The sequence below is a fragment of the Chanodichthys erythropterus genome, chromosome 14, assembly GCF_024489055.1.
Source record: "Chanodichthys erythropterus isolate Z2021 chromosome 14, ASM2448905v1, whole genome shotgun sequence".
Lineage (NCBI taxonomy): Eukaryota > Metazoa > Chordata > Actinopteri > Cypriniformes > Xenocyprididae > Chanodichthys > Chanodichthys erythropterus.
In genome coordinates this window covers 44,863,794-44,885,754 of record NC_090234.1, presented here as the reverse complement: position 1 = coordinate 44,885,754, position 21,961 = coordinate 44,863,794, and the positions used below count along the sequence as shown (strand labels likewise).

The 21,961-nt window shown below is 39.3% G+C and overlaps 1 protein-coding gene across 5 annotated transcripts in view; it reads left to right on the top strand.

The window, feature by feature from the left end:
- LOC137035761 (NLR family CARD domain-containing protein 3-like) overlaps positions 1-21,961 on the top strand; it is a 96,756-nt gene that overhangs the window by 57,188 nt on the left and 17,607 nt on the right. For all 5 annotated transcript variants that reach the window (XM_067409383.1, XM_067409380.1, XM_067409382.1 and 2 more), the window contains 7 exons: positions 2,820-2,993; positions 3,200-3,367; positions 7,006-7,179; positions 7,423-7,596; positions 8,040-8,213; positions 8,305-8,478; positions 8,573-8,746. In XM_067409383.1, coding sequence (XP_067265484.1) covers positions 2,820-2,993; positions 3,200-3,367; positions 7,006-7,179; positions 7,423-7,596; positions 8,040-8,213; positions 8,305-8,478; positions 8,573-8,746 — 1,212 coding nt within the window. The remainder of the gene's footprint in view (positions 1-2,819; positions 2,994-3,199; positions 3,368-7,005; positions 7,180-7,422; positions 7,597-8,039; positions 8,214-8,304; positions 8,479-8,572; positions 8,747-21,961) is intronic.

Below are 21,961 nucleotides of genomic sequence, written 5' to 3'. Positions count from 1 at the left end.
ATAAGATACTCACTTCAAGGGTCTACCCAGAGATTATATGCAATCTGGCAACCCTTTCTGTTATTATTGTTGAAATACTCAAGTAGGAAATACAGTCCCAAAATATGTATAATTGATGATTTATTTATTTATTTATTGCATGATATAATCAACACTTTGTCTGATTGGTAGAGGGATGGGACGTTTTGGGGTTGTGACTGTATAATGTATTGTTTCGGTCTTTTGTTTTTTATTGCATATTATAAAAATTTTAAATAAACAGACCTTGTTCAAAAAAAAAAAAAAAAAAAAAAAAAGATATCTACTTATTGATTCTGCTTTCAACTTGCCAACAATGTCCCAACCTAATGATCCCTGAAGTTGTTTCACAGACAAGGCGTAAGCCTAGTCCCAGACTAAAATGCTTGTTTGAGTTTTAACTAAAAGCAAAATACGTCACTGCCATTGTTTTGTCTCAAGAAGCACACCAGTAATGTTTTTTCTAAGGCACATTTATAAAAGCTACTCAGATGCCCTTATTTAATCAAAGCATATTTAAAGGATTAGTTCACTTTTAAATAAACTTTTGCTGATAATTTACTCACCCCCATGTCATCCAAGATGTCCATGTCTTTCTTTCTTCAGTCGAAAAGAAATTAAGGTTTTTGATGTAAACATTCTAGGATTTTTCTCCATATCATTCATTTCAATGGGCACCAAACGGTTGAAGGTCCAAATGGCAGCTTCAGTGCAGCTTTGAACGACACTAGACGATACCAGACGATGAATAAGGGTCTTATCTAGCGAAAAGATCGGTTATTTAAAAAAAAAAAATTAAAAGTTTAAGTTTTATAAGCACAAATGCTGGCTTTGCTCTTTTCTCCGATGCGCGTTCGTGACGTCACGTAATACGCAATTACGTTGAAAAGGTCACGGTTGACGTAGGCGTAGCAACCACAGTTTCATTAGCTCAGGATTGTGTATAGGAAATCTCTGAAAAGTCACAAATTTCTGTCCTGACAAAGATTTTCTTTTATGCTTTCTAATATTAAAACACCCAGGATACGCACACCTTTCAAGCGTGAGTTTAAAATATTCTAACTGACCGCCAGAGTGAGTTGTTTTAAGGCGAGCCTTATTTTAGAACGTTTGCCCTTATTGTTTCCATGGCGACGCGTGCATGTCATCGTAGCCACAATAGCACTGTATGAGGATGGATCACTATTATTTTGTTTTTCCTTTTTTATTTAAAATATTCGCAAACTTGCTTACATGTCTTCAATTATATGATATTCTGATTCTCAAATATGTGTGAGTGTGTTTTGTTTTTTAAAAACTTTTATAAATGATCTTTATCTTGATCTATAATGCGAGTTAGGCGCCGCCATCTTAGTTTGCACTGCAGTTCACAGAGATCTGTCAGTCTGATTTACAGCAGGTGAATACATCAGTTTCTCCTGAAATATATGCAAGTAAGTGGCTGGTGAACTGGAAGAATAAGAGAGTAAACTTTATAGTTACTTAGACCCATTATGTGTATCTGATATGAATAAATGTCGGCAAATTATTTTTGAATTCACTGTTTATTGATGATTCCACTGACGTCTGACATCAGTGTGTGTTTTATAAACTCCAAATGTATTGTTTAATGGTGCTTATGTGTATTTAAATGTCTGAAACCTTAAAAGAAACATTATGTGGCTGAAAACACTGCATAGCTGTGATGACAAGAGAGCGCGCGTCCGTCTCGCAGCCAGAGTGCGAAAGCACAGTTTGAATCTAGCAGTTATGTGACGTCGCTGAACATTCTAAATCCCATATGTGGAACCGTACGCCCAGGGGCCCAGAAATAAACATCCCATATGTGGGAACGTACCGCTCAAAGGATTAAACAATAAACTGACACAAAGACATTTGAATATGTGTATACGATCCTCCTTCTGCACATTTGTAATGTAAACACTGACTCGATACTTACGCCTACGTCAACTGTGACCTTTTCAACATCACGAACGCGCATCGGAGAAAAGAGCAAGGCCAGCATTTGTGCTTATAAAACTTAAACTTTTTTATTATTTTTTTTAAATGACCAATCGTTTCGCTAGATAAGACCCTTATTCATCGTCTGGTGTCGTTTAAAGCCCTTTGAAGCTGCACTGAAACTGCCATTTGGACCTTCAACCGTTTGGTGCCCATTGAAATGAATGATATGGAGAAAAATCCTAGAATGTTTACATCAAAAACCTTAATTTCTTTTCGACTAAAGAAAGAAAGACATGGACATCTTGGATGACTTAGGGGTGATTAAATTATCAGCAAAAGTTTATTTAAAAGTGGACTAATCCTTTAAGGCTTAATCTAAGCCTTGTCTGTGAAACCAGAGCTATGAGTTTTACACCATTGATTTTGACACAATCTGCATTGTAAAAAGCGCTATATAAATAAAGGTGACTTTGACTTGACTTGACATTGTGGAGATATTTTATACCCATTTTGTCTGATTTCCTCCTTACAGAACTTCTTCAGCTTAGTGAAATATGCAGGCTTTCCAGCATGAACTGTACATTTCAGTTCTTGCCATAACATTTCAATGAGGTTTATGCGTGAACTTTTAAGCCAATATTGGAAGTTATATAATTGAATCTTTGAAAAATGGTGTTGATATCTTGTTCTGGGCCTTTTGTTTGACTCCATATTCAATTGTCTGCTTTTGATTTGCAACTAACTTTAAATTTAGTTGTGCAAGGAAAAAAATATAATTCACTTCAATTTACTTTGTTCAGGTACTTTTTAGAATAATTGATTTAATTAGCTTACTTACATTTTCATTTCTGTACTAGACTCTCAAACTGCAGTATCACAGAAGAAGGTTATAAAGCTCTGGCTTCAGCTCTGAGATCAAACCCTTCAAACCTGATAGAGCTGGATCTCACAGGAAATTATCCTGGACAATCAGGAGTGAAGGAGCTTGATGATTTACTACAGGATCCAAACTGCCAACTGAGGACACTGAGGTGAGACATGATGAAATAATACAAAATAAATGTATAGCCAAATTATTTATAGAAATATTATTTCATTAATACAAGAAGCTACATAATATGTGGTCACATCAAAGTTGACTATGTAATTTCAAGAGCACCAACTGCTGGATTTTGTCATTTACACCAAGTTTAGTTCAGAATTTAATTTAATTCTTGCTTCATCTTGCCTTCTGCAGGTTTTTGAGTCCTGCTGCAGATGAAGCCTGTCAGTATGTGAAAACAGTTGTGGGTAAAAACCCATTACTCCTGAGAGAGCTGAATCTGAGTGAACGTGAGCTAGGAGACACACGAGTGAATCAGATCGCTGCTCTACTGCAGGATAAACACTGTGAGCTCAACACATTGTGAGTATGTGACATGGTTAAAAATATTATTTTTATTACCTTTAATAAAACAAGTAAAACTCTTATTGATCTTGCATTTACAAATAAAAATATATAATCTGCTGAAAGGTATAACCGATCATAACATGATCCTGGTTGTTAGAAAATTGACAAAGAAACATTTGCAGAATAATTTTCATCAAACTTTTAAACCAGGAGTAGTAGACACCCCCAAGAGTAAAATTACAACATTTAAAAATTATATAAAAATATTAATTGGAATGATGATTTACAAATTGTGCAATTGTGATGAGAACCATTGAAAATTTATTCAAAAGTATACTCAACTATTAAAGTGCCCCTATTATGGATTTTTGAAAATTACCTTTCATGTAGTGTGTAACAGCTCTGAAGTGAAATAAAAAGTGAATGAAAACATCCTGCAGAGTTTTAAATCTGAAAGTGCACCGTATATAAAGTTATCTTCTCTCAAAAGTAAGAGTCGACTCAGTCAATTAAACGAGCCTTTTGTAAAACGAATCCCAAGCCGTTTCGTCATGACGTCAAGACAAATCATTAGCATATTGCCTGTCCATTTATTACTTGCTCCTTTGAATCTCAACCTGTAAGTATGATTAATAATTTATGTTTATATTTTCTAGCAGTCATTCAAAATTTGTAGTTTTGTATGTTTTGTTAATAAGGGTGTCGCAATATACCGGTATTGACGATAATCGTGATATTTAAAATGAATAGGACTCTTATGATATCATGACGCGTAAATACACCAGTACCTGGTTGACCTCTCAGGTGGCAGTATTACACCTTAACGCTTACACCTGTCAAACAAAAAGACGCAGTGCGCGCAGCTAAAGAAGAAAAAGATCCATGTCCTCCGAGTGGGAGAGCGAGAGGCTCCCCACACTCTAAAAAAGTAAGCTCGACAGTATGGGAGTTTTACGGCTTCCAAGAAAACAGCTCCTTAGATAGCCCAATCTGCAGGATTTGCCTAACTATAGTCTGTGTAAAGGTTGGCAACACCACCAACCTTTTTACCCACCTCCATGTCCATCACCCTGCGGATTGCGCCATTTTACAGAGAGTAAATTGCAATTATTTTACTAGTCATGGAATGGGAAATGTTATATTAACCTGTTAACAGTGATTCATATATTTAAATAAAGGGTGATTCTTTTAATAAGTACCGCATTTTCTTTACTCATCTTACTCAGCGTGATGTAGCTATGCATGCAGTTATATGCCCTCAAAATTCAAGATACATGGGCATTTTTGCCTAGAAGAATTTTTGTCATTATCATATGATATCATGTAATTGTATCACACGAGCAAGAGTGCCGTTTTCCTCAAATCAGCAGAAATGCAATGTTCATTTAACTTATTGTAAAATAAACAATGTGAGTTACATTTTAGACACAGTATTGTTAATATTTCTTGTTTTTTTTCTTTTTTTCGCCAACGAAAATATTAAAATTATGATCAGCAGAACAGAGTCCACTGAATCCACGTTTTGAATGAATCAGATTAATTATTAAATGACCCATTCAATAAAGATGATCACTTGCTTGCTTCCTGAATGAAGCAAATGTAAGTGACACATCAGTATGATTTCAGTGCAATAAACATTCAGATTTTCCAAAGAAAGTGTTTGTTTGTTTTTATTTCTCTGTATCTTTTTACATAACTGGTATCAATCTCGTTTGTTAAACAGTTTGCCAGGTCTACTGTATTTAAGCAAATGGAAACCTACTTAAGGAGGTTGTTCCACATTAAGCAAGTCACAGTTCTCATGCAAAATGGGGAGGAAGAAAGATCCTCTGAAGATTAAAGCATGAAATGGTGCAATGTTGTGCAAAAGGCATGAAAACAACTAATATTGTGTGAAAACTGAATGGAGATTATCAAAATATACGATTCGTGAGTGATGAACAAGAGAACTCAGTCAGATAAAGGCTTATTAAGGTTCTGTCAAAAAAATGATTGTATAAAAAGGGCAGCTATAAAAAAAAAGCCACAGTTGAGCAGCAAACAGGTATTTGAAGCTGCTGGAGGCTCAAGGAACTCCCCATGCAGGCTGGCAGTTGCATTTCAGCCACTCCAAACCAAAGCTCACAAAGAGAAACATTTACAGTGGGTTAAGAAAGACATGAAGACTCATTTTTAAATAGTTTTATTCACTGACTAATGTCTTACTACAATGGATGGTCTAAATGGATGGATTTCTGGATGGTTGGTGAATGGCCACCATGTTCCAACAAGACTGCGACGTCAGCAAGGAGCTGGTGGGTGATGATTTGGGCTGGAGTACTGGGAAGTGAGATGAAATGTCCCTTTAGGGTCTCTGAGGGTGTTAAAATGACTTCTGCAAGATATGTGGAGTTTATAACTGACCATTTTAGTGTATTGTCCTGAATGAAAATCCTTTTATTTCAGAAGGCACTATCCTTTTTATACCACAGCAGAAAATAGTCATTCTGCAAAAACACCTCAGCAATAAAACGGTTTGAAAATTTATTTCTACACCCACTCTAAACGTTTATCTTTGTGAGCTTTGGTTAGGGGTGGCTGAACTGCCAGTCTGCATGGAGAGGTTCTTGAGACTCCAGCAGCTTCATATACCTGTTTGCTGCTCAATTGTGGCTTTTTATATAGCTTCCCTTTTTAATACAATTAACTTGTTTGACAAAAACTTTCATATAACTTAACTTTCAGATAATAAGCCTTTATCTTGTGCTGTAAATCACTCACAAATCTTATGATAGTTCGATAATCTCTGTTCAGTTTACATACAATATTAGTTGTTTTCATAACTTTTGCACAACATTGCACCATTTAATGCTTTTCGTCCTCAGAAGAATCTTTCTTCCTCCCCATATTTCGTGAGAACTGTGATTTGCTGAATAATGTGGAACAACCTCCTTAAGTAGGTTTCCATTTACCTAAGAAGACCTGGCAAACTATTTAACAATCCTGTCTTAGATTTCTAAAAAGATATAAAGAAATAAAACAAACACTTTCTGTCCGAAAAACTAAAATCTGAATGTTTATTGTACTGAAAATCATACTAATGTAATTTGCAGAATAATTTGGAACAGTGTAATCTTGCTCCAGATATCATATGGCAATTATTAACAAAACAGAGTAGTAAGGAAAATATATTTTTTTAAATACAGAGATAGTATATTAAAAGCACATTTTAGTTCATATTTCATGATGTCTCAAAATAGCACAGTTGAGTAGACTTAGATGTTCTTAAGATTATCTTAAGAAGTACTAAAGAAGAATTTTTAGTATATTAAGTAAAAAGTTAGTGCATGAAAATAGAGCACTTTAAGTACAACCAGGTTACAGTAGTTGGTAATACTATTTCCTCATTTGACTGAGTCAGAGGTAATTTTCTCTGTGCACACAATAAACACAATAAATTTATTTTAATAATGATTTCAGTTTTGACTGTTGAGGTGGAAACTCATTGTCGAATCACAGTAGATACTTCTGATATTTCCTCATGATGCTGAATTCTGAGCTGTTAATATGTGTGGTGATTTTCAAGTGACAAACTACTGTCAGACATAAACAAAACAAAAACAAATGAATGGACCATCATGGATCTGAATCATTGTCTTTTCTCTTTCTTTCAGTTTGTGTGAATGCAGTATTACAGGGAAACAGTGTCTCATCCTGACTTCTGCTCTGAAATCAAACCCATCACACCTGAGAGATCTGGACCTCAGCGAGAATAAAATAAGAAACACAGGAGTGAATCACTTATGTGACAGACTGAAGGATTCACAGTTTAAACTGGAAAGACTTAGGTCAGTAACATTCACATACAAGAATCAAAATACTTAAAATCACTTCAATAGTTTAAACCAAAACCCTTTCAACTCAGTATCTCACTATGAGTCTGAGTTCACATTATATTTGTACATTTTTCTTAATAGTATTATAAAGATGATGATCTCTCTTCCTCTGTCTCTTTTATTTGCTTATTAAGATGATGTGACTTTACAGAATAGAGAGTTTATTTTCCTGTTTTTTCTGCTCCCCTTATGCAGGTTAAGAGGCTGTGATCTGACAGATGAAGGTTGTTCTGCTCTGACTTCAGCTCTGAAATCAAACCCATCACACCTGAGAGATCTGGACCTCAGTAAGAATAAACTAGGAGACTCTGGAGTGAAAAACCTCAGTGATCTACTGATGAACCCACAATGCAAGCTGGGAAAACTAGAGTTAGTATCATTCCAGCCATTAACAGTGTGATTTAAAGTTCAATGTTTATTTTATTTTAAGACAACAGGGCTCAAGTAATAGTGTTTGTAGTAAATGTCTTTTAACCAGTAAATCTTAGTGCACTATATATTTAAAATTTTCTCACAGCCTCATTTTCATCTACATAACATTCAATATGGCGTCTAACCTTACTAAAATCTATTGTGTTAAATTTGAAGAAGTTGATACAATGTACAGATTGTGTAAATATCGTCCTGCAGAAATCTGCTGCTATGATAAAGAATAAAGAAAAGAGACAGAAGACATTGGTGAAAAATGATAGAAAAGAATCGACATCTTCCAGCTTACAGAACTAGAGGACTTAAACTAGGTGCCTAATGTAGGACTTCATTTAGGTGGTTCACATGGATCAGAGTAATTTTCTTTCTCTTTCTGTCTTCAGTCTGTATGGATGCAGTATTACAGAGGAACAGTGTCTTATTCTGACTTCAGCTCTGAAATCAAACCCATCACACCTGAGATATCTGAACCTCAGTGTGAATCAAATAAGAAACACAGGAGTGAATCACTTATGTGATGTACTGAAGGATTCACACTGTAAACTGGAGATATTGGGGTGAGGAACTTTCATCTATAAGAAAGACAAAGTGTTTTTGTATTTGATTGAAACAGAATGAAGACTTTGTTTCTTATTTCACCCAATGTAGATTAATATACTGTGAAATGACAGATGAAGGTTGTTCTGCTCTGACTTCCGCTCTGAAATCAAACCCATCACACCTGAGAGATCTGTACCTCAGTGTGAATAAAATAAGAAACACAGGAGTGAATCACTTATGTGACATACTGAAGGACACAAACTGTAAACTGGAGAATTTGTGGTGAGGAACTTTCATCTAAACGAAAGACAAAAGTGTTTTGATATTTGACTGAAACAGAATGAAGACTTTGTTTGTCTCATTTCACCTAATGTAGGTTAATGCGCTGTGAAATGACAGATGAAGGTTGTTCTGCTCTGACTTCAGCTCTGAAATCAAACCCATCACACCTGAGAGAGCTGAACCTCAGTCACAATAAAATAAGAAACTCAGGAGTGAATCACTTATGTCACGTACTGAAGGATTCACACTGTAAACTGGAGAGATTGAGGTCAGTAACATTCACATACAACAATCATAATTCTTAAAATCGCCTCTACAGTTTAAATCAAGACAGAGTTTTGGTGAATTACAGTCAAACGCAAACATACTCACTCTGATAGTGCTTGAAGTGGAGACTTTGAAGGCAGCAGGACTTTTGTGTGTCATAATGTAGCTGTTTGAAACACACTTGACAAAGACAATGTAATTTTCTCATTATCTTCTCTTGGAATATTATTATGACAACAAAGTATGGCATCCATCAGCCCTTTAGCTTTTCTTAAAAAAATACTTGCAACAATATCATTTTTGCAAATAAATATACATTTCATAATGAAGCTTTTAAAATATGCTTTATGTGTGTTTTGGTGTTCCCTCTCTGCTTTAATATTTATAAAAAAAAAGTAACACTTTATTTTACAGTGTCATTGTTACATATGTTACATGTAGTTACTATAGTAATAACTATAAATTATGCATAATTACATGCAACTAACCCTAAACCACACCAAACCTAATAGGCCAATTTCACACTTCCGGGTTTTTGGCTTCCAGAACGATCCACGCTGTGTAAAAGTTTTGTGCATACTATAGTAGTCTATGTGACATTAGTAATATTCATTACTATTTAGGGTGGATAGTATGCACATTGGGATGTATAGAGTATTTTTGTCGACGTGCTGGGGAAATGATTGGCATCTCCCTTATCACGCAAGCCTGGTCCTCTGATTCATGAAATAGGACCACTCGCACCCTGATATTTCTAGATAAACACTTCAGTCTCTCAATAATTTTTCTGTCATCATCATCTTAAAGTGTGTATTATGCACAGTATTATTGTGCTGTTGCAACATTAATGAAAAGACTGATAGTTGTGTACAGTGTAGTGTTGGATATTAATTATGTCTTAGTTTAATCATTTTAATCGATCAGGATATAACATATGCTTGAATGTGGGATGTAATGCCATATGAGATTAACATGCTATATATTTTTAAAACGTATTAAACTCATGACAATATTATGTATCTCACGACTTTATATCCCCCATTAAAGTATATATTGGGACTTATATTTTTTTTTTGGTGAATAAATAATATAAATAATGTTCATCGTACGTGATACGATCGGGGAAATTGCTGAATGAGTAGCTGCATAGCCTTACTTATGACAGCTGGTGCTATAAATCCACCTGCCGCTAAATTCGAGCAATGGTTTGAGTGGCCATATAAGCTACAAACAAGTATTATTCTTTGTAGATTACAAAAAGCAACTTGGAAAACAGACAAAACAGAAAAGGTAAGAAGCGATTTGAGAAAAGAGTATATCAATGTAATACCTGTAGACGCATAGCGGAACTAACTTTACCCTGCGTCACGTGATTTCCGATTCTTGTGAAAAAGGCCTATCCTAACCCTATAGTCAACCCCAAATCAAAGCACAATTTCTCCGGAGGGGGATTTCTCGGTGGTGTAGTCTGTGATATGCAGGTATATGCCATATACCCACTAGGAAAGGTCAAGGATTTGCAAATACCAGCTTTAAAAAGAGAGAGGATACGGATTTGGCGCTCTATAATGTGCCATGAGAGATCGTAACGCTTCAGTTCTAGAGAAGTGTCAGCCTGACGCGCACATGAACTGATCCTCTCCTCCGGTTTAATACCAGTTACAGTGCAAAATAAACATGAATGAACAGCTAAAGGTGTGTTAAAAGATACAGTTCAACTTGATCAAAATCCATATCATGTCTTGTGTAACCGCCCTCAATCATTGTTTCATACGCAGAAAGACATTAATAAAAACATTGGTAAACAAACAAATGTAACGTCACATTTACCTCAGAACAAACATATTCATCATGACCATAAACTTGTTAGTCAGCTACAAAAATTATCTGTAGAGAGGAGCATTTAGCTTAATATATGTACCATATTACATATTAATTATATTTTTTAATGTTCTTTAATATATAATGCATGTTTGAATAAATTAAAAATAAATTATTGTAATGAATTACAGGTATTTAATTAATTAGCTCAAATTATGGGTGAAAAAAAAAAATATATATATATATATATATAAAACGCGTTATGATTAATTATAATATAAATCAACCAAAAAGGGAATTATGCACATATATCGTGAATTAATTACAATGGATTATAATTAATTACATGTATGGTTCAGGATTAGTTGTAGTTTAATAGTTAATTTAGAAAGACTGGTCTAGTTTGTCCAGCAAACTATCAGTTTCCTTATCAACTATTATAATTATTACACTATTACATATATACAAAAGCAAAAGTAAAGACATAGGTCAAAAATGACCCGTATTCATTTTCTATGGTATTTCAGTCATGACTGAGTGTTTATTCGCTGAATCTTTGAAAGAAATGTATTTTTTATCATTTATTTATTCCAGGTATTCCTTAAATATCTTGTTTTTGATTTTAACAAATCATTGTTTTTATTTTTTCTTTCTTTTTTTATAAACAAACACAGATTTTGTATTTCTACATCAATTTTACACACATGGGTCAAAAATGACCCATATAGAAACCTTTGCAAATTTTCACAAGTAGGAACATATTTACTGCAGACAACTATTCATCCACCACACATTTCACCTCTCAACATGGCTGCTTTTGTATATTTGATGGATGAAAGTCATATTATATTTCATATAATAGGCTATATATTATATTTCAGAATTTGTATTTTTTGTCATAAACCAATGCTACTGGTCACTTTTTACATCTATCAGTGTTCCTGAAATGTAACAGTTTTGAACAAGGTTTCTGTCCAACAGTGAAAATATATAATAAGTGAATCGATCAACAGTGCTTTTGATTTTCTTTATCTAGAGTGTTAGTGGCTGGTCCTCAACAGAACGCAATTTAAATGTGTATGTGCAGGTTGCACATACACAGTTACAGAAATCTGGCGGAAATTATAAAAAAGTTACAAAAATCTGTATACTGATCATACAAAAGTGAAGTATACATTGGCCTTTCGAATGGTAATGACACACACACAAAAACAAAAAATCATTCAAAAAGAAAGGAAAAATTAAAATAAGGATTTGGTGATTGAGTAATAGATGGAATAATGAATGATGAAATTAATTTATTGTAATATATGCAATATAGAAAATAACTCATTCAGGTCACTTTAGACCCATGTTGTATAAGTCCAAAACTGTTACTTTTCAGGAACACTGACAGACTTAAAGGATGACCAATTGCATTGATTTATGACAAAAAAATTAAAAATTATAAAATATATTGCCTAATATATTAAATATAATAAGACTTGCATCCATCAAATATACAAAAGTAGCCTTGTTAAGATGTGAAATGTGTGGAAGATGAACAGTTGTCTGCAGTAAATATGTTCCTACTTGCAAAAATGTGCAAATATTAAAGATTTCTATATGGGTCATTTTTGTGTGTAAAAACTGTGTTTGTTTATAAAGTAAGAAAGAAAAAATAAACATAATTATTTGTAGAAAATCAAAAACAAGATATTTAAGGAATACCTGAAATAAATAAATGACAAAATACATTTCTTTCAAAGATTCAGCAAATATACACTCAGTCTTGACTGAAATACCATAGGAAATGAATACGGGTCATTTTTGACCCATGTGTGTAAAATTGATGTAGACAAACAAAAACGTCTCGGGTTACTTGTGTAACCCTGGTTCCCTGAATAAGGGAACGAGACGCTACGTCGAAACGACGTGATGGGAACCCTCTGCGCATTGCGTCGTGAAGCACCTCTGTATCCAACCAATGATGAGACGGGACGTCAGAGGCGGGTGACGTCACGGACCAGGAAGCTATAAAGCACACCCAGAACAAAGAACGCTAGCTTCTGGAATATGTCTGAAGTAAGCGCTCATGGGTATGCCGGGGGTACGGCAACGTGACGTAGCGTCTCGTTCCCTTATTCAGGGAACCAGGGTTACACAAGTAACCCGAGACGTTCCCTTTCATGGGAACTATTGACGCTACGTCGAAACGACGTGATGGGAACGCTATCCCAACTAGGCCGTACAGCCAAATGCATGTCTGTTATCTTGTTGACAGTACCGCTGAACCTGGAGTGGAGTTAATATCTAGATTGTAAAATCTAATAAAAGTGTGCTGGGATGACCATCCGGCTGCATCACAAATATCCGACATGGGAACTCCTGACACCAGGGCCTTAGAGGCCGCCATACCCCTTGTAGAATGAGCCCGGACCACCAAAGGACATGGTTGTCCGGCTGCTTTGTACGCAAGAGAAATGGCCTCGACCACCCACTTGCTCATCCTCTGCTTAGACGCTGGGCCCCCTTTCTTAGGGGACCCATAACATACAAACAATTGGTCTGTCTTACGCCACAGGGCAGCTCTGTGGACATAAGTATCTAGGGCCCGGACAGGGCAAAGCAGATTAAGTTTTTCCTGATCCGCACTCCTAAATGGAGGGGACAAAGGCCTGAAGTACAATAGGACCCGGAACATTAGTGGGGACCTTGGGCACATAGCCCGGTCTAGTGTGTAGGAATGCCTTCACCATTCCTGGTGAAAACTCCAAACATGATGACAAAACTGATAACGCCTGCAGGTCTCCAATTCTTTTAAGAGACAAGATTGCCAATAAAAATATGGTCTTGAGTGTAAGGAACTTCTCAGAAACTTGTTCTAATGGTTCGAAAGGTGCCTCAGCTAACCCTTCTAACACTACCGCCAAATCCCAGGCTGGAGTCCTAGAACGTACCACAGGTCTCAGTCTTAGAGTACCACGGAGGAAGCGTATTACTAGGGGGTCTCGACCCACCGAGGAACCCCCTAAAGAAACATGAAATGCAGAAATAGCTGCAACATAAACCTTTAGTGTTGAGTGAGTTAATCCTTCCGAGAATTTTTCTTGGAGGAACTGAAGCACCGAACTTACAGGTGCGTGGACAGGGTCCGTTCCGTGTTGATTACACCAAGCAACGAACAACTTCCATTTGTATAGATATAACTTCCTCGTGGAGGGAGCTCTGGAGTTGAGAATGGTCTCCACAACCTCGGTTGAGAGACCAGAGTCTATGAACCTGGCCCCCTCAGAGGCCAGGCCCACAGTTTCCATAATTCCGGGCGAGGATGGAGTATCGTACCGCCCGCTTGTGACAGGAGATCCTGTCTGAGTGGAAGCTCCATCGGGGAGCCGTCTAGTAGAGATATTAGGTTTGCAAACCAAAACCTTGTCGGCCAGTATGGGGCAACCAGTATTAGACTGACCCCGTCCTGGCGGATTTTCTCCAGTACTCCTGGGAGCAGAGCAACCGGGGGGAAAGCGTACAGACGTAGCCTCGGCCACGTCTGCACCATGGCATCCAGCCCTAGGGGTGCTGGGTGCGTTAGAGAGTACATTTACATTTACATTTATGCATTTGGCAGACGCTTTTATCCAAAGCGACTTACATTGCATTATACTATACATTTGTATCTGAGTATGTGCAATCCCTGGGATCGAACCCATGACCTTGGCATTGTTAGTGCCATGCTCTAACCACTGAGCTACAGGAAAGCCATAGTGGAGTACCAAAGAGTACCATAGTGGACACTGAGTCGACTCTTTTGAGGCAAATAGATCGACTTCCGCTCGACCGTACTTCTGCCATAGGAGCTCCGCCACCTCGGTGTGGAGTCTCCACTCCCCGGGCCTCGGCCCCTGTCTCGACAGGGCGTCTGCCCCCACATTCTGATTCCCTGGGATATATGCCGCTCTGAGCGAGAGGAACTTCCCTTGGGACCACAGGAGGATCTGACGTGCCAAGTAGTATAGTTGGCGAGACCGTAGACCCCCCTGGTGATTGATATAAGCGACCACCGTCGTGTTGTCTGTGCGGACCAACACATGATGGTCTCTCAGGTCTGGGAGGAAGTATTTTAATGCAAGAAATACCGCCATAATTTCCAGCCGATTTATGTGCCAGGAACGTTGATGGTCCTCCCAGAGACCCCGAGCCGAGCGACCACCCATGATCGCTCCCCAGCCCGTGAGGGAAGCATCTGTCGTAAGCATTCTGCGACGACGAGAAGTCCCCAACACAGGACCTTGGGACAAGAACCAAGGCTTCCTCCACATGGCCAGAGCTCGAAGGCATCGCCGCGAGACTTTGAACGTGTGGAGAGAGTTTCTCCTCGGAGAAAACCCCTTGGTCTTGAGCCACCACTGTAAGGGTCTCATGTGCAGCAGGCCAAAAGGTATCACGTTGGACGCAGCTGCCATCAGACCCAACAGTCTCTGAAACTGTTTCACAGTTAGTGACTGGCCTATTTTTACCCCATTCACGGCTCCGAGAATGGAATTCACACGAGCAGGAGACAGATAAGCCTGCATCGTGGTGGAATCCCAAATTACCCCTAGATAGTTGGTAATCTGACTTGGAACCAATGCACTTTTCTTTGCGTTGAGCCTCAGCCCAAGCTTTTTCATGTGTGACAGAACAACATCTCGATGCTGAGCTGCCAGCTGCTCCGTTTGAGCTAATATCAACCAATCGTCGATGTAATTCAGTACGCGGATGCCCTGGAGTCTCAGTGGAGCCAGAGCTGCAGCCACGCACTTTGTGAAAGTGCGGGGTGATAAGGATAGGCCAAATGGAAGAACCCTGTATTGGTAAGCTTCGCCCCTGAAAGCAAACCTGAGGAACTTCCTGTGAGAAGGATGGATGGATACATGGAAGTATGCGTCCTTCAGATCTATCGCCACAAACCAGTCCTCGGACCTGATCTGTGGGACAATCTGTCTGAGTGTAAGCATTTTGAACTTTAGTTTTTGTACAGAACGATTTAGTATTCGTAAATCGATTATGGGACGCAACCCTCCATCCTTCTTTGGAACGATAAAGTAGCGGCTGTAAAACCCTGACAGCTTGCTGGGAGGAGGAACCCTTTCTATAGCCCCTTTTTGCAAAAGTGTCATAACCTCTTGTTCCATAACCAGAGACTGCTCTGGGGTTACCACTGTGGGAAGAACCCCGTTGAACCTGGGCGGTTGAGAACCGAACTGTATTCTGTAACCCTGTTCTATAATGAGCAGCACCCATTTCGAAATATTCGGGAGAAGTTTCCATTCTTCCATAAATTCTACTAAGGGAACCAGTCTCTCGAGACTGGCCTCTGGTGTTTTTTGAGCACTTGGCTCGTTGGTCTGGACCGGCGCACCGGTAGACAAACGAATCAAGTGACCGACCCTCCTCGGAGGATCGGTGGGAACCGCTGCGCCCTGTCGCACACTGGGTGGCAGGGTTGGCAGAACGGCCCCTTGAGGGCACCGAAGAGGCGCTGACACTTGGTGTTTTAATATCAGGACCTCTCCGGAGGGGACTGCCCTCTGAAACCCTGGCCGACTGGCGTCAGGATTTCTTCGAGGCCTTCCGAGAGATAATAACGGTCCTCAGATCCGTTCTACCTCTGGAAGGCCTTGCCTGCGTTGACCGCCCCGGTCCCCAAGCTTTTTGCGGGGGAGCACGGGTGGCCACGCTGGCTTTTTGTTGCTCTCTACGAGCAGAGGAGCTGGCTACCGGCCGAGGCTGCTCCCGCCCAGCAGTCTCGGGGGATTAATGCGGCGGGGAAGGAATCTCTGGAAGGCCGCTGACTGTTTACGTGTCTCCTGGAACCTGTCGACGACTGATGACATAGCATCGCCGAACAGGCCCGCAGGAGACAGCGGCGCATCCAAGAGGACATTTTTATCTTTGTCCTTGATGTCAGATAGATTCAGCCACAGATGCCTCTCCGTGGCCACCAGGGCTGCCATAGAGCGGCCGATTGACTTGGCCGTCTCCTTGGTGGCCCGGAGAGCAAGATCTGTGGCTTTACTTGGATTTCCTGAACCGTTTCAAATGTAGCTTCCCCGCTCTCGTCAATTTCCCCCAGCAGGTCAGCTTGGTAGGCTTGTAATATTGACATAGTATGTAAACAAGCCGCCGCCTGACCTGCCGCCGAATAAGCCTTGCCCACCAAGCCCGATGTTGTTCTTAGGGGCTTAGTGGGCAGTGTCGGGGTCTTGAGGGACGATGCCGACTCAGGCGAGAGATAGCTCGCAAGCGTCTCTTCTACCGGAGGCATCGCCCCATAGCCGTAGTGTTTCAGCCCCATAATATTACTATATGTGGATGTTTGGGGGCTGAAAACACGATATTGGACTGGGCGATTCCACGACCTCGACACCTCGGTGTGGAGATCGTGAAAAAACGGCAGACCCCGACGCTGTGGTAGTGACCTAGGTTGGAGAAAGCGCTCATCGAGTTTGCTTTTTGATTTGTGGCGCTTCTCTCCGCGGGCCAGTCGATCTTGAGCTTATCGACGGCCCGCGTCACTACCTCCAGCAGCTCCTCATATGCTGGTGATGAGGATGGCGGTCCCTCATCACCAGGGTCGACGCTTACTACATCAACCTCCTCAGAGGAAGATATATTAAGCGCCGGTGCCTCTCTCCGGGGGAAGAAACCGCAGAGCGTGCTTCCACCGCCGGAGAAGAGACACTGGGTCTGGCAGGTAAGGGAAGAGATGAGGCAGAGCCCGTCTCAACCCCCTCCACCAGATCCATCTGTGAACCCCACGAACGCAGCCTTCGCTGTGCCTCAGCAACAGCGGGACCAGACCCGTGGGGAACACGGGACGCAGCACTCTCCTCGAAGAGTGCTCGCCGTGATCTCAGGACTCTCAGTGTGAGCCGTTCACAGTGGACACAGACAGCTCCCACGAGAGCTGCCTGTGCGTGTTCGGCTCCCAAGCAGATAACGCACATCTCGTGTGTGTCCCCACCCGAGATGAATCTAGTGCAGGGATGCACACACTTCCTAAAAATCTGCTTGTCCTGAGCTGTGTCTTTTTGTTTCTCCGCCATTGTTGTTTTCTACACTGAAATATATATATATATGTATATAGTGATGTGCTTTTAACTGAATCTTGTCCTCAGACGAAGATATCAGCAACGTGGTAGACAAACAACAGCAAATAAGACACACAAGATACAGATAGCGCTTACTGAAGACAACAGAAGCTAGCGTTCTTTGTTCTGGTGTGCTTTATAGCTTCCTGGTCCGTGACGTCACCCGCCTCTGACGTCCCGTCTCATCATTGGTTGGATACAGAGGTGCTTCACGACGCAATGCGCAGAGGGTTCCCATCACGTCGTTTCGACGTAGCGTCGATAGTTCCCATGAAAGGGAACTGCGTTTGTTTATAAAGTAAGAAAGAAAAAATGAACATAATGATTTTTGTCAATCAAAAACAAGATATTTAAGGAATACCTGGAATAAATGAATGATAAAATACATTTCTTTTAAAGATTCAGCAAAGAAACACTCAACCGTTATTGAAATTACATAGGAAATGAATACGGGTCATTTTTGACCCATGTTGCCCATTAGAAGGGTAGTGATACACAAATGATTTTTATTAAAAAAGTAAGAAAGACAAAATTAAAATGAGGATTTGTTATGATCAAAAACAAGTTAATTGAGGAATACATGGAATAATGAATGATGAAATTAATTTCTTGCAAAGATATAGAAAATAAAAACTCAGCCGGGTCATTTTTGACCCATGTTATGCATCAAAGGGTTAAGGACAAACAAGCCAGAACACCTCCTTGGGTGAACAGCCAATGTCCAGCATGGATTTTGGAATTTGCATAATTTATGAATTTGCATAATTTATGATGGTTTCAGAATTGGTAACTTTTACTCCAAAAGACCTTAGAAATAGACTAATGCATGGTATCGTAACAGGACATAGTTAATTAAAGCATCCTAAAAGAGAATTAATTTAAGACTAAACATGCCAGGGTGCAAAAGACATAAAGATATAGATACAGTCTAACACTTGCATATGGTTTGGGGTACAATTCAAACAGCTATATATCATAACGTAAAATTAACTCTTTCGAGCATGAGTTTAAAATATTCTAACTGTACCCCCAGAGTGAGTTTTTTTAAGGCAACCATTATTTTGGAATGTTTGCCCTTATTGTTTCCATGGTGACGTGTCTTGCGTATCACAAGCCCTGAACGCAGCCACAGTAACACACTGTATGAAAGATGGATTGCTGTTATTTTCTTTTTCCTTTTTATTTTAAATATTCACAAAATTGCTTACCATGTCATCAACTATATGATACTCCAATTCTTAAATATGTGTAAGTGAATGTGTTTTGTCAAAACCTTTATAAATGATCTTTATCTTGATCTATAATGCGAGATGGGCGCCGCCATCTTAGTTCTCAGTCTGCTCTCAGTCGGATTTACAACACGTGAATTCATCAGTTTCTTCCAAAATATATGCAAGTAAGTGGCTGGTGAACTGGAAGAATAATAGAGTAAACTTTAGTTCCTTAGGCCCATTATGTGTGTCTGATATGAATAAATGTTGGCAAATTATATTTGAATTCACTGTTATTGCTGCTTCCACTGATGTCTGATATCAGTGTGTATTTTATAAACTCTAAATGTATTGTTTTAATGGTGCTTATGTGTATTTAAATGTCTGAAACCTCAAAAGAAACATTATGTGGCTGAAAACACTGCATAGCTGTGATATATGACAGGAGCTGTGAGGTTCCAAAGCGCGAAAGTACAGTTTGAATCTGGCAGTTATGTGACATCGCTGAACGTTCGAAATCCCATATGTGGGACCGTATGCCCAGGGGCACAGAAATAAAAATCCCACATGTGGGATCATACCACTCAAAGAGTTAAATACGTGATTAACCCTTTACCGCACGCATTATGATGCATTTATTAAAATATATATATATATTTGACTCTTTTTCTTTTCTTAGAATGGCTTAACTTGAGGTGCTGTAAAAAAAATATATATATTATTTTAAGGTACTTTATGATATGTTGCCATATGGCAACAACGTACAATAGTGGAAATAACTTAGAATAAGTGTAAGTGTATATAGTTAATATTTTTCCTAAAAAATGTTTTTTGTATTGAATCAATTGGTGCTCTTATAAGCTTTAGCAGTAAATATAAACAACACCTTATACTTATTTTCCAATATCTTGTGCTTTTATTTATTCTATTCTCCTTTTGCAGAATAATGCTATATATTCTTTGAATTTCATTAAGTTTTTCGTGAATATTATTTAAATTGCAAATGTAGACTGTTAAAAACGAATCTAATACTGTTCATCATGTATCATAAAACATTGACACAAAACCAAAAACATTGCAGTTCATGAAAATTCAACATTACGCAATCTTATGAGAGGAAGGTTATGAACATGAACCCCCCAAAATCCTTGAAACTTCACCTTTTTTCTGTACGAAACTTCAAAAAGCTTTTCTTTTTTTTCAGAGGTGAGGCACACGTACACATCACATTTGATGCTCTTCACCCTAACAATACACTTACAGCCACTTGCACCTGTCTTATTGAGACACAATGGTAGGCCAGTGGTTGGTCTGGCCCAGTATACTGGCTGTGGTGGCAGGTCTCTGATGTCGATTTAATCCATAATACAAATGTCATGGCAGTCCTTAACATATGACTACTCAACATTATATCACTAGCATTAATGATTTTATTGTTACAGCTTAACAGACTGCAGCTGGCCTTTGCTAGCTATCTAACCTATTATAATAATGTCATTCCATTATTGCGCAGTGTTGCCATATGGCAACACAGACATTTTATCGATTTACCTAAAACTAATTTCATAATTTTTTTTGAGTGGTGAATATGTCATCATAACTTACCTGAGATGATGTTAACAATTTTTTTTTTGTGAATGTGACATGGGCGGGTCCTTGTTTGTTACTGACGTTTTAATTTGCTTTCAGCAACTACTTACAAGAGACGACAGTCTGTCAGAAAATCGCGCCACAGAAAAAAATGCATGTCATGTGACTTAACCAAAGCATATCATTGGCTAAACTACAGTAAGGTCTTCTCTTACCAACAAAAAAAACGAGAATTTTCTGTTAAAGATACAGTGGCAAATGAACACAGTGTATGTTGCCATATGGCAACACTATGTGGTAGAGGGTTAAAACTGAAAGGCTTACAGGCTTATAGGATTACATTTTAATCATATTTTTAATGAATGTGACTTAAAGAAAGTTCTGGTATGTTACTTTGTGTGTGCGCATATATGTATTGGAGTTTGACAACGTCTGGAATGCAGCCGCATGGCTTGCAGTAATTCGATCTGATTTGACCACGATCGCTTGAAGTCACATGGGAGAGAATGGTGGGTCCATCGACACGGCCATAAAATGGTCAAGTGAGCTGTTAATGTCAGCCAGGCCGGTGCCAATGTGAGACTTACAAACAAAAGTTCAAGAAGGTAAAACTTTAACAAAGTTTATTGTTGACTTGCTAATCTGATCCTGTGTGGACTTCGTTGGACGGTAACAAAAGTCGGATGGCAAATGGATCATGATGATCAAGCAGCAGGTGGTTCCTACTTGTCCTCGGTCCATCTCGATGAGGCTTGGAATATTCTCCAGCTTGACACCTCCTCTCCTCTGTCTCCTTTTGAAACCTCTAGGCCTAGTATCAGGCCTATCAGCCAGGCCTAGTATCAGTGTGTACCCAATTGCAGAGGAGAGGCAAAGGTCCGTGTTTGGTAGCAGTCCAAGCCTGGACTATAGGTGTGCTGGTTAGGGTGGGCAGCGCTTGGAAGGCTGTCGATTAGCTGGGACCCCCCTTTCTCAATCCTCAATCCTCAGTCCCAGTTCTGGGTCTAAGGGGAAACTGTGATTCTTGAGGGAGAATGGGATTTCCAGTTCCGACAGATACTCTTCACGTGGGAGATATACAAAGTCAGATCGTTGAGGTGGAAGATGCCACCTGTGGGGTACCGGAATCCATATACTTTGGTTGGTCAGGCTGACATGGGTGACAGTGTCATGCTGATCATAGGTCAGGGTGGCAGTGCGAAGTGGGGGTGTTGACGAGCCATCGATTACCTACAATCTCGGCTCGTGTTCCACTGATTTGGGTGCGTGGTTTGGCCTCAGCAGGGCAGCGTTTGTCGCTGATCGTGGGCTGCAACCCGCAGATTCCTTCAGTGCTGTCTCTGAGGAAAGGCTTGTTAGGGCAGAGGTAGTGAATGTCTTTGGTAAAAATGAAGAGTTTGGTTCCAAAACACGATAAACGGCATTTTAAAAAAAATTAAGTTTCCGCCAAAATCAGTATTGTATCTGGTCGGTATTGAAAAG